General features: G+C 58.9%; 1 protein-coding gene across 1 annotated transcript in view; it reads left to right on the plus strand.

The window, feature by feature from the left end:
* Positions 1–2,417: 2,417 nt before the first annotated feature.
* The window catches only part of SLC22A18 (solute carrier family 22 member 18), a 59,637-nt gene continuing 45,369 nt past the window's right edge, over positions 2,418–16,685 (plus strand). Inside the window, 6 exon segments of the mRNA XM_056801121.1 lie at positions 2,418–2,652; positions 2,655–2,680; positions 3,831–3,928; positions 4,292–4,437; positions 9,011–9,042; positions 9,044–9,144. Coding sequence (XP_056657099.1) covers positions 2,544–2,652; positions 2,655–2,680; positions 3,831–3,928; positions 4,292–4,437; positions 9,011–9,042; positions 9,044–9,144 — 512 coding nt within the window. The 5' untranslated portion in view covers positions 2,418–2,543.

Raw genomic sequence — 16,685 nt, forward strand, 5'->3', positions numbered from 1 at the left:
TTCTGCTTGGAGACCTTCAGGGTGGGGGTGAGGGGACCTGCGGGGGGCATTCCCTCTTGGAGATAGAGATCATGGTCCTTCCTGCCAGGTCCCCTACAGGCTTCCCAGGCCCTGGACGGCCCCTTGACAGCAGGGCTGCCTACCCTAGGTCAGTTGCCATCTTCTGTATTTTATTTTATTGCATTTTAAAAGCCCTGGGAAGTCTGGGAAGGGACCCCAGGGAGAGCCGCTGCCTATCATGGGTGTGCCTGGGCTGTCCTCTCCCCTCCGATCTCTCCCCCCATATATACATACACTTGCTGAGGAGCCACTGTCCCAGGGTCCTTGGGTCACCAGTGCTCCTTCCCCTGTCTCCCTGTCCTGCCAGACACCTCCCGGGTTTGTGGGTCTCGTTCTACTCCCAGAGGGGGAGGACTGCAGGCTCAGGGGCCCTGGGGTGGGGGTGGGGAGCCTCAGAGCTTAGGAATCTCGAGGTCCAGCGCCCTCATGTTGTGGGGAGAAGCCCAGGGCAGGGGTAGGAGATGGCAGAGCCAGGATTCCCCAGGGCAGGGTGGAAGGATGGCTAGAGCCTGGGGCTCAGGCACTCAGAGCATCTCAGAGCCTCAGTTTCCACTTCTGACAATGGAGATAATGTCTTTGTAGTTCCTAGCTGAGTGGCTGGGTCTGGCTGGGGTCTTGGGGAAGGAATCAGCCAGAAGGGGGAGGGGCAGGGGTGGCCCTGCAGGTCTCCCGGGGTAATGAGTAACAAGCAGAGGCAAAGTCCGCCCCCCCCCCCCCCCCCCCCCCCCCCCCCCACCCGCCACCATCCCAGGGATCAGGGATGCAGAAAGTGAAAGCCTTGGCCTTGGCCTGTGACTCGAACACCCACTAGGGGCTGCTCACGGCAAAGAGGCCAAGAAGCCTCTGTTGACCGAGGGAGCCCCAAGAGCCTCCTGGGCCCCCCACTTTGGGCATAACCACGAGGGGGCTGGAAGGATTGCTCCCAGGACCACCCTCTCCTTTGGACAAATCAGGGAACAGAACCAGAGAGGGAAAGCAGCGAGCGCCAGCGCTGGGTCAGTCCTTCGGTCAGTCAGGCAGTCAACAAGCACTCAGGAAGGGCCAAGATGTGCTGAGGTTACAAAGGCCCAAAGAGCTCTCAGAAGTATGCTAAGTCCATCGAGGCCCATTGAAGGTCGCCTTGGAGCCCTGAGGGGCCTCCATGGAGGTGGGATTTCAGCCAAGGCCTCTTGGGGGCACCTTGGGGTGAGGAGTGCCTCTGTGTGACTCGGGGCCAAGCTGTCTGCTGGGCATCCTTTGGCACCTTTTGATCCCCGAGTCTTCTCCAGGCGAGCACCCCTGGTTCCCACAGGCCGTGCCCCAACTCCTGCCCCCTCTGGAGGGCCTGTCGGGGAACCCCCGGCTTCCGGGGTTTTCCACAACTCTGGCTCGGGGGGAAGCACAGTGGGACTGTGAGGACCAGGGGAGCAGCTTGGGGCCTCACCCGGCCAGGCGACCTCCTGACTGCAGGCTGGGGGCCCCTGCTTTCCCCCTGGCGCCCCGGGACGCCCCCTCACGTGTCCGGCGGCAGGAAGGACGATGGGCCCCAAGTCTGCTGCTTGCGAGGATGTCCCAGGCTCCAGCTCCAGGCGGGCACACGGCCTACTGTCAGGGAATAGGGGCTGTCTGTCTGTCGTCTGTCTGTCTGTTTGTCTGTTGTCTGTCTGTCATCTGTTTGTCTCTGCCCCCCCCCCCCGGCTCTGGTGCTCCCCAGCTGCTCTGAGGTCCTCCTCCCCTTGGCCGGCCTTTGAGGCCCTGCTCGGAGCCCCCCGGCCCAGCCCTGGCCCCCGACTTCTTCGGCCCCTTCTCCCTGGTCTCTGTCACGGATCGCGGGAGCACGAAGGCATGAGCCCGTGCCAGGCCAGAGGAGGGGCAGCCGGAGGGGCTGAGGATGGTCACTCTGCAGACAGGGAGCCCCTCGGGGCTTCGGCCGTTAGCTCCGATGCCACCCCGGAACCTCCTGGCCCCGGCCCGGGCTCCCTCCTCGCCAGCGCTCACGGGCTCTCCTGCTGGAAAAAGAGCCTTGAATGTCAGAGTCAGGAGGGCCCTCGACCGGGAGGGAGCCCCGAGGCCGAAGCAGGGAAGTGAGGAGCCTCTTCTCTGGGGGCCGCCCTCGCAGGGAGGCCTACCCTATTCTCAGAGCAGTGAACTGAGGCTGCAGAGGTGCCACTGCCCCACTCGGGGAGGCTCCCCGCCTCCGAGGCTGCAATACTTCACCCGCACCTAAGATGGAGGCCCCGATCTGGGGATGAGCCTCCTGCCCGGTGCCCGCTGTCTGGGGGTGCTGGAGGGGGTGCGGGGTGGGCGGGGCCACCCTCCCTCCCGTTGGGCCGCCGTGCCCCGTCCAGCCTCCTCCTCTTCTCCAGAGCCCGAGTCCCCCGCCCAGCCCAACACCCCGGGGCAGGCGGCCGGCAGTCAACAGGACTTTGGCACCTGGCAGCCGGGCGCAGCCGAGCAGGAGGCCCGAGCCGTGTCCCCTCGCCCGGGCCTCAGCCTATGCCAGGATGCAGGAAGGCGCCCACCTCCGCAGGGGGAGGAAGAGCCGGGAGGGCCCCCCCGGCCGGCGCTTTTGTCCTCCGGGTGACCTACTGCTGGCGGCCACCGAGCTCACCTGCTCTTCATGCAGTTCTCCATGATGCCCGTGAGTGCTCCGGCGGGGCGGGTGAGGGTGCCCGGTGCCCTCGGGGCAGTGCCAGCCCAGCGCCGGCCCGGGACGGGGCTCGGACGCCCGGAGCCGGCGTGGTGGGGGACAGAGGAGTCCCGAGCCAGGACGTCTCCCCTCCGGCTCCTTGTCTGCAGCTGGAGCCGCTGGGCAGGAGGGGAGGGCGGTGTGGCCCTGGACAAGTCCTGCTCCCTCTCTCGTCTCGGGCCTGAGAGCCTGGCCAGCACCGGGGGGGGGGGGGGGGGGGGGGGCGGGGGCTTCCCTGAGCAGAGGGCGAGGCGGCCCAGCCCCGATCACCCGGGTGGGGAGCGACCTTGGGCAGAAGCTGGGCACGCAGAGCCCGATGGGGCATTCTCCGTGTGCCAGCACTGGGCTGAGCTCCAGGCCCCCCAGAAAAGCCCTGGCCCTCGGGGAGCCCTGGGGCCCCCAGAAAAGCCCTGGCCCTCGGGGGGCTCTGGGGCCCCCAGAAAAGCCCTGGCCCCTCGGGGGGCTCCAGGCCCCCAGAAAAGCCCTGGCCCTCAGGGAGCTCCGGGGCCCCCAGAAAAGCCCCTGGCCCTCGGGGGGCTCCGGGGCCCCCAGAAAAGCCCTGGCCCTCGGGGGCTCCGGGACCCCCAGAAAAGCCCTGGCCCTCGGGGGGCTCCGGGGCCCCCAGAAAAGCCCTGGCCCTCGGGGGGCTCTGGCTCTGTGCAGGGAGGCAGCCCCAGGGGAGGCCCAGGTGGTGTCTGGCCTCTGCTCTCAGATCAAATGGGTGCCGCTGGGTGGCTCAGGGATAGAGCCCCGGCTAGGCTGGAGACGGGAGGTCCTGCCTCAGATGCTGCCTAGAGGGGTGACCCTGGATAAGTCACTTCATCTTCTTGCCTCAATTCCTCATCTGCAGAATGAGCTGGAAATGGTGACCCCCCAAGATCTTTGCCAAGTGGGTCACGAGGAGTCGGGCACTGCGCCCCACTTCCCGAGACAAGAGGCGCCCCCCGTTCCCTCCCTCTCCGCCCGTCTACACGCTGGACCGCCTTGGCACGACCCCCTGGTGCCCGCCTCTGCGCCAGGCGCCCCACGGCCGTGCCCGGGGCAGCTCCTCGGCCCCCGCCGCGGCCGGCCCAGAGTCACAGACGGATTTTCTGCTTTTCAGTATCTGGCGAAGAACCTGGGCCTGGACTCGGTGGGCTTCGGCTACCTGCAGACCATCTTCGGGGTTCTCCAGCTGCTGGGAGGCCCCATCTTTGGCAGGTAGAGGAGCCCCAGGAGGGAGGCCAGACTTCCGGGGCCCCCAAGGCCGGGTGAGGCGGTGCCAATGCCACAAGCAGCCTGGGGAGGGGGAGGACCTCTGCCAACCGGAACTGGTTAGGACACCCCTCCCCCTCCCCCTCCCTCCTTCCTCCTCCTCCCCTTCTCCCTGCTTCCTCCTTCCCTCTCCCCCTCCTTCCCCACCCCCACCTGTGCCTCCTGGATCTCTGGTCCTCCCCCCTCTGGCCCTGCTCTCCGCCTTCCTGGGGCGGGGCTCATCCCAGCTCTGACACTGACTGGCTGTGAGGACCTTGGAGAAGTCATTTTACTGCCGGTGGGGCCTGAGCACCTCTGCGTCCACTCCAGGTTTGCTGACCAGCGCGGGGCGCAGGCAGCCCTGACCCTCTCCTTCTTGGCGGGCTCGTGCCTCTACTTGCTGCTCTCCCTGGCCACCAATGTGCCCCTCCTCGTGCTCTCCCGGCTCCCAGCTCTGTTCCTGCACGTCCTCCCAGGTAAGGGGGGGAGGGGGCCCTCCTCGTGCCCAACCCTGGCTCCCTGCCCGCCGCCCGAGGGGCCCGGCTAGCTGTGGGCTGCGGTGCCTTGGTGGGGCCCATGGCACGGGCTGTACAATGGGCGCACGGGAAAGGGGGCTCAGTGGAGAGAGCTGGGCCTGCAGGCGGGAGGTCCTGGGTTCCAATCTGGCCGCAGACCCTTCCTGGCTGGGGAGGGACCCTGGGCCGGTCACTTCACCCCAGTGCGCGGCCCTCGGCGCCCTGGACGGGAAGGGCTCCTAAACGATCCAATACAGCAGCTGGTGAAGAAGAGCCGGCCAGGGCGCTCTGAACTGAGCTTTGAAGGGGCCCAAGCGGGGGTTGGGGGGGCAGCCTGGCCCCCCCGGGGGGAGATGGGAACAGCCAGGAGCCTGGAAAGACCCATGGCACCGCGGGGGCTGAGCTCTAAGAGCCAAAGGCAAGAGGGAGCTACGGGAGCTTCCTGAGAAGGGGAGTCCCGGGGCCCCTGGTGGGGATGGAAGAGCAGGCCAATTAGGGGCGTCTAGATAAGAGCAGTGGGGGCACCCTGGGGGGGCAGACCTCAGGGGAGACATCAAACTGAGAAGACTTGGCAGCCGGGGGTGTCTGGGGGAGAGGGAAGAGCGGAAGAGGAGGGTGAGGGGGGGCCCGGCTGCCTCGAGCAGGACATCTGGGTGGGGGGGCCAATGAGCTTGAGGCTCGCCCCCATGTCCAGCAGAGCAGAGGAAGCCCCCACGGGTGACGTGGTCACCATGTCAGGCTCTGGGCTGGATGGAGGGAGAGCCTGGCCCCCCCGAGCCCCAGAGACGGAGGGGAGGCCTGGCTTTGGTGAGCAGCGGACGGCAGCGCGGCGCCAGCCCCCACGCCTGGGCAGGAGCAGCGCTTGGAGCCCCCTTTATTTAGCCTCACCGGCGATCCTGCTCGCTTTCTCCTCCGGGGGACAGACGTGTAAACTGTGAATTTATATCAGTAACGCCAAGTAGTAGCTTTTATAAGGTTCTGATTAATCACGAGAAAGAGAAGAAATAAAAGAACAAAAGTAGAGCCTAAGTAGAGTCACGTGGCAAAGTCTCCTGCCTGGCTCTCACCCAACCTCCCCAACCGCCTTCCAGGAGCAGAGAGGGAGGGAGGAGTGACACCCACAACATTGTCTTCAAAGCATGATACTTCCTGTGAGAACGAAATGGGAAGCTGGGAAAGAGCTCTTTACACAGATGGGAGGTCCTGGGTTCAAATGTGATCTCAGACACTTCCTAGCCATTAGACCCTGGACAAGTCCAAACCCCCATTGCCTGGCTTTTCTGCCTTGCAACTGATACTTATTATTGATTCTAAGATGGAAGAGAAGAAAGAAAGAAAGAAAGAAAGAAAAGAAAGAAAGAAAGAAAGAAAGAAAGAAAGAAAGAAAGAAAGAAAGAAAGAAAGAAAGAAAGAAAGAAAGAAAGAAAGAAAGAAGAAAGAAAGAAAGAAAGAAAGAAAGAAAGAAAGAAGAAAGAAAGAAAGAAAGAAAGAAAGGAAAGAAAGAAAGAAAGAAAGAAAAGAAAGAAAGAAAGGAAAGGAAAGGAAGGAAGAAGGAAGAAGGAAGGAAGGAAGGAAGGAAGGAAGGAAGGAAAGGAAGGAAGGAAGGAAGGAAGGAAGGAAGGAAGGAAGGAAGGAAGGAAGGAAGGAAGGAAGGAAGGAAGGAAGGAAGGAAGGAAGGAGAAGGAAGGAAGAAAGAAAGAAAGAAAGAAAGAAAGAAAGAAAGAAAGAAAGAAAGAAAGAAAGAAAGAAAGAAAGAAAGAAAGAAAGAAAGAAAGAAAGAAAGAAAGGAAGGAAGGAAGGAAGAAAGAAAGAAAGAAAGAAAGAAAGGCAGGAAGGAAGGAAGGCAGGAAGGAAGGAAGGAAGGAAGGAAGGAAGGAAGGAAGGAAGGAAGGAAGGAAGGAAGGAAGGAAGGAAGGAAGGAAGGAGGGAGGAAGGAAGGGAAGGGAGGGAGGGACGGGAGGGAGGGAGGGAGGGAGGGAGGAAGGGAGGAAGGGAGGAAGGAGGGGGAGGAGAGGGAAAGGAAGGAAGGCAGGAAGGAAGGAAGGAAGGAAGGAAGGAAGGAAGGAAGGAAGGAAGGAAGGAAGGAAGGAAGGAAGGAAGGAAGGAAGGAAGGAGGGAAGGAAGGAGGAAGGAAGGAAGGAAGGGAGGGAGGGAGGGAGGGAGGGAGGGAGGAAGGAAGGAAGGAAGGAAGGAAGGAAGGAAGGAAGGAAGGAAGGAAGGAAGGAAGGAAGAAGGAAGGAAGGAAGGAAGGAGGAAGGAAGGAAGAAGAAGGAGGGAAGACCTCATTGAGGGGTGAATCAGAAATGTGAGGGCCTTAAGAAAGCAGAAAAGGTTGAAATAGTCATTGAGGAAAGTAAGATGGTGAATAGCAGGAATGGCTGAAAGCTTGCCTTGCTGCAGCGAGAGCCCGGTTTAAGTAAGATGGTCCTGCTCAGCCAGTTCACGACCGCTTCCAGCTCTGCTCAGCAGCGGGTGAGGAGGAGCAGGGGAGCTGAAGGCTGGAGTTTGTTGAGGGTGAACAGAGATGAGACAAGGGAGGAAATCTCATGAATGTGATACTAATTCTCAGCTTTGTTTCTGGGGTCCAGATTGGGACGGGAGGTTGGTGAGGCCGGAGCAGGGGCAAAGGTCTGGAGAGCCCTGCAGGGACCACAAAGGCCTGCGAGGGAGACAGGGGAAATATGGATGATGGGGATGCCTTTGTGGCCCTTGAGCTGCAACCCTGTGCCCAGCCTGTCCTGGCCACGCTGCAAGGAGACAGACAGGAGGGTCCCGGGACCCTGTCTTCAAGGCTCTCCCGGTCTGGGGAGCAGGAGGAGCAGACCCAGGCCTGACCTTACAGTCTAGGGAAGACTGAGAGAGGCAGCTAGGGCTTTAAGGGAGACCGAGGCACAGGCTGGCTTATGGCTCAGGAAAGATGGAGGAGAAACAGCCTCAAGCCTTGGCCTCAAGGAACTTCCAGCCCTTGTGGGCAAGAAGGAGCCCAGAAACAATCATTTGGCCAGGCAGGAGTCCTTATTAAGGACCTGCTGGGTGCCAGGGGCCCAACGGGCCAAAAGCGGTGAAGCAGGAGGCTGTTCCCACTAGTGTGAACCAGGAGCCAAGAGAAGTCTTCAAAGAGGAGCAAAAGGAACCTCCAAGGCCGGGGGGACGGGCTGGAGCTCCATCCAGGCTCAAAAGCCGTCAGGGGAGAAACCTGGAAGTTCTTCTCTGGGACTCTGGAGCCGGGCGGGAGAACTGCAGGTCCCTAAATCCTCGGCTGGACCTGAAGATCTCAACTCTGAGCAGAAGCCAGTCTTTAGGGCAAAGACTCTTCCCTTAGGGGACCCCAGAGCTACACAGGAAAGAAAACCTCAGGGGCTTCCTCTTCCCTCTGCCCTTTCCTTGTTCTCTCAACAACTTTAAATCAGACACCTTGAGTTAGACTCGAACTCAAGTCCGAGTCCATGCGAGGAGGGGAGCTTTAGCCATCAGTCAAGAAGGAGGCTGGTGGGGGACAGACTGACCCTTTGGTCTGGACCGACTGACTCCAGCTTGGGGAAGGGGGGAGGAAGGGTCACGCAGTATTCAGTCCCCAATCACTGAACATGGTTCCTTCCCTTTCAAAGTCTCCCTTGCTATTATCAGAGCCTGAGGTGGGTGAGGAAAGGTGGGAGACTTTCCAGAGGAGGGGCTCTGGCAGGCCCTGAAGGCTGGCACCCAGGCACACCCCAGGGGATGGGCCCCTTGTGTTCAGGGGTCAGTGGAGACCCACTGCAGCCACAGGGCCTCCCAGGGAAAGCCCTGGGTGTCAAACCCGAGAAGCTGGAGTGCTCGAACCAGTCTGTGCGGTCAAGTGCCCATGTACTGGAGATAGGCCCCTTCTCCTCTGAGGGCCTCAGTTTCCTGCTCTGTAAAAGGGTGAAATGGTCCTAGGATCCAGCACTCAGGACCTTCTTCTCTCCTTTGAGAGAGGAGGAGGCAGAGGCTAGGGAGGGGGCAGGTTTGCCAGTGGTCACAATCCCACAAGTGACTGGCAGAGCTTCCCCTCGAATCCAGGGCCCAGGAGGCCCACACTGAGCACTGTTCCGGCACCGTCCAGGCCACACTTGGTCCTGAAATGAAGGGACTCCTCCAAGATCACCCAGCCAGGGGGCAGCTGAGTCGGGATCCCAGGGTCAGTGTCTGCGGTCGCCAGACCAGCGGAGAGCGTGGCTTCAGAAGGAGGCCCTGAATGGCAGCCCAACTTTGGCCTGGATGCCTCTGGGCAGATGGGAGCCCCTGGAGCAGGGACCTGGCCGAGGCTGGGCACGAGGCAGTCTCAGCAGAGGGTCCTGGGGAGGCTGCAGGGGGGAGCAGGGGCCACAAGGAGAGGGAGGCCGAGGGGGACCCGTGACTTGCCCAAGGTCATCCCTGCAGGAAGCCCTGGAGCCACAGGGACTGAGCCGTGGACACTTCTGGAAAGGAAAGGAATGGGGGGACTTGAGAGAAGTTTCGGGGGGATGGGAGGGCCTCCCCAGGTTCTGGCTCCTCACCTTCGTCTCCCTCTCTCCAGGGGCCCAGATGGTCATCACAGACCTGACGTCGGCCCGCAGAACGGCCCGGAGCCCTGGGGAAGCTGGGCCTGTGCTTCGGAGTGGGAGTCATCCTGGGCTCCTTGCTGGGCGGGACGCTGAGCACCACGTTTGGGTGAGTGACCCGTGGCCGCCGGCTCGAACCCTGCGCCTCACCTTGGGACGGGCGGCCGATGGCGCCCAGGCAGGGGCTACCGGCAAAGGGCCCTGGCCAGGGGAGGCGGGGAGGCCGGCGTGGGCAGCGGGCCTCGGTCTCTCCGCCTGGAGGGAAGGAGATGGCGGGCCGGATGCCTTTCTGCTCAGCCCCTGACGCTCCTGGACTTGGGGGGCGGCTGGGGCGCCCCAGAGAGGCGGAGGGCATCAGGGCAGCGTCCAGCCGCAGGGCCCAGCTCTGCCTCGGCTAGCCGCTCAGCCTTCTGCCCGCCCGGGCCTCAGTTTCCCGACTCTGCCCTTCTCGGAAGGCTTGCTGTGCCCGGACGCATGGTCAGGAGTCTAACCGAGAAAGCTCTGGGCATGTGAGGGTGGCTCTGAGGTCAGAGAGATGGGGCTGTTTCTGGCGGGACGACCTCGGTTTACCCGTCTGTGAATGGGGATTCCCCTCAGGGCTCGCAGCACTTTTCCTGCGGGTGGACATGGGTGAAGGTGTGCTGGAGGGAGTCAGAGCATGACTGAGCCTGGAATGGCCCAGCAAGGGGAGATGCCTTCCTGCGACGGGGGCAGGTCAGTGTGGCGGCCCAGGCCAGGCCCTGCCGAGGAGCAGAGCCGGCTGCCTGGTGCCACGGGCCAGAGCGCCGGAGCTCTCGGGAGTCAGGGCACCCCGGCATCTTGGCCGGGCCACAAGGCGGCAGACCAAAAAGGAACACTCAGAAGCATGGGGGGGGGGGGGCAGCTGGGTGTCTCAGGGGATGGAGCACCCAGCCCAGAGGCGGGAGGCCTCAGGCACTTCCTTGCTGGGTGACCCTGGACAAGTCACTTCACCCCCATGGCCCAGCCCTTATGGCTTTTCTGCCTTAGAGCTGATTCTCAGATAGAATTCCTGGTTGAAAAGAGTCCACCCAGGCCAGAGGAGATGAGAAAGGCCCCAGCTGCCCCCCAGGACTATCACCCCCCCAAAGGAAGTCCCAAGCCAGAGAGCTCAGTGTGCTGCGTTCCCCGGGGCGCCAAGGCAGACACGACCCAATGTGACCGCCCTGCAAAGGCTTCCTTGTCTCCTTCCGCCTTCCTCTGTGCCAGCCAGTTCTGGTGAAGTTGAGGAAGCAAATCTCTGCCCTGCCTTCTGGGCACCAGCAGGGCTTCCTGGGAGCCTGGGCAGGGCGTCGTGGCCGTACACGGTGGGCCCCGGGTCCCCTCCGGCCCTTCCCCGTTCCCTCTAGCAGGTCACGTGAGCTTCCCCTCCCTCAGTTTCCCATTGGTGCCCCCACGGCTGTGGCTCTTCCCCTTTTTGATCTCTTTAGGGGTGGCCACAAGGGCTGCCCAGTTTTGTGCCCCTGAGTGGCCCCATTGCCTGTCCTCCCCTTCCCTGTCTGTCATTCCCCATACATGGGACGGGCCGATCTGTCCCTTGGTCTGGCCGGGGCTTCTGAGCCTTTTCCTGTCTCCTGTGTCAGGGGCGGCTCTTCTGGGATGCATTAGCTGGAGGAGCTGTCCAAGTCCTCCGGTGGCGCTTCCTCCTCCCTTGTCCTCCGGTGGCGCTTCCTCCTGTGTCCTCCGGTGGCGCTTCCTCCTGTGTCCTCCGGTGGCACTTCCTCCTCCCTTGTCCTCCGGTGGCGCTTCCTCCTGTGTCCTCCGGTGGCACTTCCTCCTGTGTCCTCCGGTGGCACTTCCTCCACAACCCTGGGCTCGGGCTGGGGCTGCGGCTGCGGCATCTCCTCCCTCCGGCTCTGCCCGCCTCTGTGGCCGTCTCTCCGGCTCAGCAGTGCCCGCTGGATTGTGGTTCTCATCCACTCAGCGACCTGCTTCCTGCCACGCAGCCTTGGAGAGAGGCCCCTGCTTTGGGGCTAAGTGAGCCACGCAAGGCCGCCCAGCTGTCAGGACACCGTCTGAACGGCTTGTTGGCTTTTGGTGGGTCCTGCAAGGGACTTGGGGCATCCACAGAGTCATTTCAGCCCCGGAGTGGCTGTGCGGAGGGCCTTGCTAGTCACCTGCACCCCAGAGTCAGCTAGGCCAGGAAGAGGAAAATGACAGCGCCTGGCGGTTTGCAGCAGGGGACATGGAGCCACGGACGTCTCCCCCGGGTGAGGCTCCATCCCAGAAGACCACCTGGAAGAGGGTTCTGAAAAGCGGCCTTTTTCTTTGGAGGCACCCTGGCAGGGACCCCCCGAGCTTGAACCCAGACCTGGAGCCAAGTACAGCTGATGGAGGCTGCCCGGTCATCCCTTTCCAAGACCTCACAGAGTCTGGCCAGAGAGCTCTGAGACGGCTCTCGTGCCCTGGCGTCACGGCCTTCTCCTGCTTGTATGGAGGGGCAGGGAGGATGGTCAGGCACCAGGGGCAGCCTTCTGAGAAAGATCTGCAGGGTGCAGAGGACCACAAGCTCCTTACTTAGCCTCAGGCAGTCCAGAGAAGCCAAAGCAAACTTGCCATTCCCGAGAGGCAGAGGGGCCAGGAAGAAGGAAGCGCTCCGGGAAGGTCACCGCCGAGCTGGACAAGGTCCGAAAGAGCCACGCCAGGAGCGGAGCATGATGGAACTGGCAATGGCCAGCCTAGAGGGAAGAAGACTGCCCCTCCCCCTTTCCTCCTGCCCCCCCCACCCCCCCAGCAGAGAGCTCAGGAGAAAACACTGTCCTCTTCCAGTGACTCAAGAGGTTCTCCTATAGAAGAGCATTTAGCCTTGGTCAGCTGGGCCCCAGAGGGCACGGCCAAGAGTAAAAGAGAGAAAAGGAGAGAGAGAAGGGGGTGGGGGACAGAGAGACAGAGACAGAGAGATGGAGAGAGAGAGAGGGAGAGAGAGAGAGAGAGACAGAGAGAGACACAGAGACAGAGACAGAGAGATGGAGAGAGAGAGAGGAAGAGGGAGGGAGAGAGACAGAGAGAAACAGGGAGGGAGGGAAGGCCAGTGTCAGCAGGATGGAAGAAAGGAAGAATTTTCTGGCAAAGACACTGGTTTCCTGTTGGAATGGACGGCCTCAAGAGGAAGTTGGATCCCCCATTGGGCCTATCCTGGGCCTCAGTTCCTGCATCCGCAGTTTGCTCATCGGCTCTGGGACACGGAGATGCTGGTCCTGGCACTCTCCCAGCCCAGAACTGGGGGAGGGAACGTCTTCCAGCCTGGAGGCTCGGTCCGTCCTTGGGCCTCCATTCTGGGCCTCCTTCATCTGAGGAGTTCGCCCACATCGGAAGCCAGTTGCATCTTTCTGGGGATTCTGCATCTGCCGCCACAGCATGGAGCTGCTCCTTCGCTCCAGCCTCCTCCCCGCCTTCCTTCATTGGCCGCGGGCTCCTTAGGGATGGCCTTTCTATAGTTCCTGGTTGTGATCGAGGCCTGCGGCCTCCTCATATCTGTTCACCTCCACTAGCTGCTCGGTGCCCCTGGGGGGATTCCTGTGGATGTTGGCCCAGGAGAGCCTTTGGGCTCTGCTCAGGGTCTTGGCCCTTTCCTAGGCCGTGCCTGAAGGCGCCCAATGGCAGTTCCCCGAGAAGGGCAGGGGCTGGACGTGGGGGCCAGAGCCAGATTTCCAAGGCACGACAGAGGATCCAGCTCTCGGCTTCAGCGGCAACATTCTTCTGAAACAGGGTCTTGACTTTCTTGAAGGGGGGCCTCACCAGACCACACACGCCCCCTCCCAGTGGGAGGAAGCAAACCCTTCGCAGTCCCATGCAACGTGCCCATGCAATGAGCTCATCACCCATTCCTGCCCTCCACACAGTCTCCAGTCCAGCCAAAGCAGCCTCTTGGACATGTTCCACACGCAACACGCCGTCTCCACTCTGTGGCTTTGCTCGGATGGTCTGCTGAGCCCAGAACGGGCACCTCGCCCTCCTCAGGAGTGCCTGGGGAATCCACCCCCTGCTTCCTTCACAGTGTTCCCTTCTCCTTGTCCTGTTTCCTGCTCCCCTAAGCTGCTGGTGTGCCCCAAAGACTTTGGAGTTGGTCTGTATTTCGTGGTCACTTATGTGACAAGGAAATCACTTTAAAAGACTGATATATATTAATTTAAGGTCGCCAAGGAATTCAGCTATGTAATTCCTAAAGGAAAACTCAAGTCAGCCGTCAGCCTTTTATGGAGTTTAATTACAAACAGGAGGAAGAAAGGAATTAGAGATAGAGAGAGAGAAAAGGGAGAGAAGGGAATAGGGCTTAAATACCCCCTCTGTTTAGGCTGGGCCAAAAGGCTCAAGCCCTTAGATAGCTGAGGCAAAGAAAGGAGATCAGTCCCTATCACTCACGTGTCCAAAATGGAGACAGTCTCAGAGGCCCCCACCTTCAGCTTCCTTCAGAGCAAGCTTCTCAGAGCACACTCCAACCACTCAGACAAACTCCTCCACCACCCCAAGTCTTCAGACCCCCCTGATCTTTAAGGAAACCATCCAAGTTGCCTCCCCTCAGTTCTCACATCTACCAATCACGGTCCATCAATTTCCCTGTGCCAATGGAGGCTCTAGCTTAACCCAGGACCGCCCAGAGGTCTCTGGCTTTTGCACATGTCTGTTGAAGGTCATATTTTCAAATAATTAAATCTTTGATCCTTTGCTACAGCCCTTTCTAAATCCTGTTAACCTGAGTAGGGTAGAGATTGGAATAATTAAATTTTGATCTAGGCTGCAGCCCTTACTCAATCCTGTTAGGACTGAGTAGGGTGGAGATTGATTCCAAGTATTTCCATTGTATCAATTCTAAAATCAATCATGACTCAAAGAAATTCCTGTTCTATGCTTAAGCATAGGTCAAAGCCCTTTCCATTGTTCAGCAAAAGGTTTCTGTCCTAAAGTAATCTTAAGAAGGGAGGAGAAGGAACCTCCCATGCCAATGGGGTTCACATTCCAATAGTCAAGACCCACTATCAATAGGAAATTTTTCAAGTATGAAATTTCCCAATAGTGAAATTTCCAATATTTATAAGAATAAGAAATTTTGAGGTTTACACTTAGATATACACATGCTGCTTCCCCTGAAAGATGAGGAGGTTTCATTTTTGTCTTTGCATCCTCAGAGCTGGACACATAGTAGGCTCTTTTTAAAGGCTCTTACCTTCTGTCTTACCCAATACCATGCATTGGTTCCAAGGCAGAACAGTAACAACTAGGCAATAGGGGTTGAGTGACTTGCCCAGGGTCACACAGCTAGGAAATGTCTGGGGTCATATTTGAACCCAGAACCTCCCACCTCTAGACCTGGGTCTCACTGAGTCACCTAACTTCTCCCTCCCACAATAGGCTCTTGTGGACTGTTGCTTGTTAATTATATTTATTAGGGTATGTTTCAAGTATAGATTTCCACGTGGACGGCAGATACTCGAGCATTTGTACCATATTTGGGCCTATTGTATATATTTGCAATACATGATCACCATGAGGACAGATTGGCGCCTACACTTTGTGGTCACCAAGAAAGGCACGTTGTTGCTGTTATCATCATGATCACCACCACTGTCATCACCAACTTGTTCAGCTTCTCTGTTTCAGGCGAGTTCAGATAGAAATAGCTCCACAGAGCCTAGAGAACTCAAAAACAGGTCTTGGACAAGCTGCCCTCTGGCCAGTCTTCCTTTGTACTTAAGGTTCTACAGACTCTTGCACAGGTGGAGGAAATGAGGATTTTTTGGCAATTGGATAAATGTCGTTGGGTGTGAGGTTGTCTTCTTCAGGCTCCTGAAACCATTGTTGAGAAGATTCTAGGAGCAGAAAGTGGGTGAGAATGCCCCATCCCATGTCCTGCTCCTCTGTGGTTCCCATTGTTCCCCTAAATGGCTATATTGGGGAGTCTTTCACTCCAAGGGCATGATGAGTGTTTGGTCTGGTGACATCTCTTGAAGGAGCAACTCAAATTCTCGTGGGTCACTGATGTTCGAGCTGGGGATTGCAGGCAGCAGCTTTCTCGGGGATCAGGGCCTGGCTGCTGCAGAGTTTGGGGTGACTCTCAAGAGGAGTTTAGGGGCCGTGTTTGGAAGGGGGGATTTGTTAACTCGCCTGCTCCTCCTCCTCCTCATCACACCATCACTGCAGAACAATGGCTCTTTTCATCTTGCTGGTTAACGTTCGAATGGAGAGAGACCTTAGATATGGCCTTGTTTCCCTTCTTCCCCACACCTCCACCTTCAGTGCTGCCTTCCACCCGGGGAACAATCAGGGAATCAGGGTGAGTCTGAAGAGTGAGCTTTCAATGATGGGCAAACTGGAATTCTTATGATGGATGGATGGATGAATGGATTAATAGGTGGATGTATATACGTATGTATAAATAAATTGATGGATGGATGGATGGATGGATGGATGGATGGATGGATGGATGGGTGGGTGGATGGGAGGATAGATGGATGGATGGAGGGATGGTCGGACGGACAGAGGGATGGATGGATGGAAGGAAGGATGGATGGATGGATGGATGGATGGATGGAAGGAAGGATGGATGGATGCATGGATGGATGGATGGATGGATGGATGGAGGGATGGAGGGATGGGTGGGTGGATGGGTGGAAGGATAGATGGATGGATGGATGGCTGGACGGACAGAGGGATGGATGGATGGAAGGATGGATGGATGGATGGATGGATGGATGGATGGATGGATGGGTGGGTGGATGGGAGGATAGATGGATGGATGGATGGTCAGACGGACAGAGGGATGGATGGATGGATGGATGGATGGATGGGTGGATGGATGTGGTCATGGATAGATAAATTGAGTAACTGATAGATGGATAGATAAGGGGATAAATGGATGGATAAGTAGATGAACAACAAATAGATAAATGGATAGTCAAATGACTGGTGGATAGAGAAATAATGGGTGGAACGGTAGCAAATAAGTTGGACGAAGAACGAAGAGCTAGATGACGAATGGACAGATGGGTGGATGAATAAATGGACAAGTTGTGAATGGATCAATAGACAAATAACAGATATGTGGATCAATGAGTGAGAGGTGGATCAGTGAATATGTGAGTAGATGAACAACGGGGAGAGGGGCCCACAGAGAGGTAAATACTGGCCGGGTGAATGGACAGCGGGTGCCATAGAGGGTTCGGTGAACTATGGCTAGCTGGATGGATGGATAGACGGATAATGATAGCTAAACAGATGCTAGGTGTGGAGGAATGATCACGGAGAGACCATCCTAGGAAGCCCGAGCTCTCACCACTAGAGGACAGCATTGGCGTGGAAGTCAGGAGAGCCCAGCAGGGCAGACTGTGGGCCGGGCTGTTCCCAAGGGAGAGAGGGTGGCAGCCGGGCTCTGGCTCTCCCTGGCTGGCCCTCTTGGGGCCCGGGCTTTGTTTTGTTGCGGAGATGAGGGTGGGAAGAGGGCGAGGGAGGAGGGAGAGGCCGGGGGCCACCTGGGAAAGTGAAGCTGCCCGGACTGCCCTGCCGGTTGCCCCTTGGGCCTTGAACCGAGTCCAGCTGGGGCCATAGGAAGGCTGGGTGTGGCCTGGGGCCTGAGGCTGCCCATTCATCAGACTTCAGGTCAGGAAAACAAAAGCGTCCTTTCTGCTGCTCCCAGAC

This window comes from Monodelphis domestica, chromosome 6, assembly GCF_027887165.1.
Source record: "Monodelphis domestica isolate mMonDom1 chromosome 6, mMonDom1.pri, whole genome shotgun sequence".
In the NCBI taxonomy this organism is placed as follows: domain Eukaryota; kingdom Metazoa; phylum Chordata; class Mammalia; order Didelphimorphia; family Didelphidae; genus Monodelphis; species Monodelphis domestica.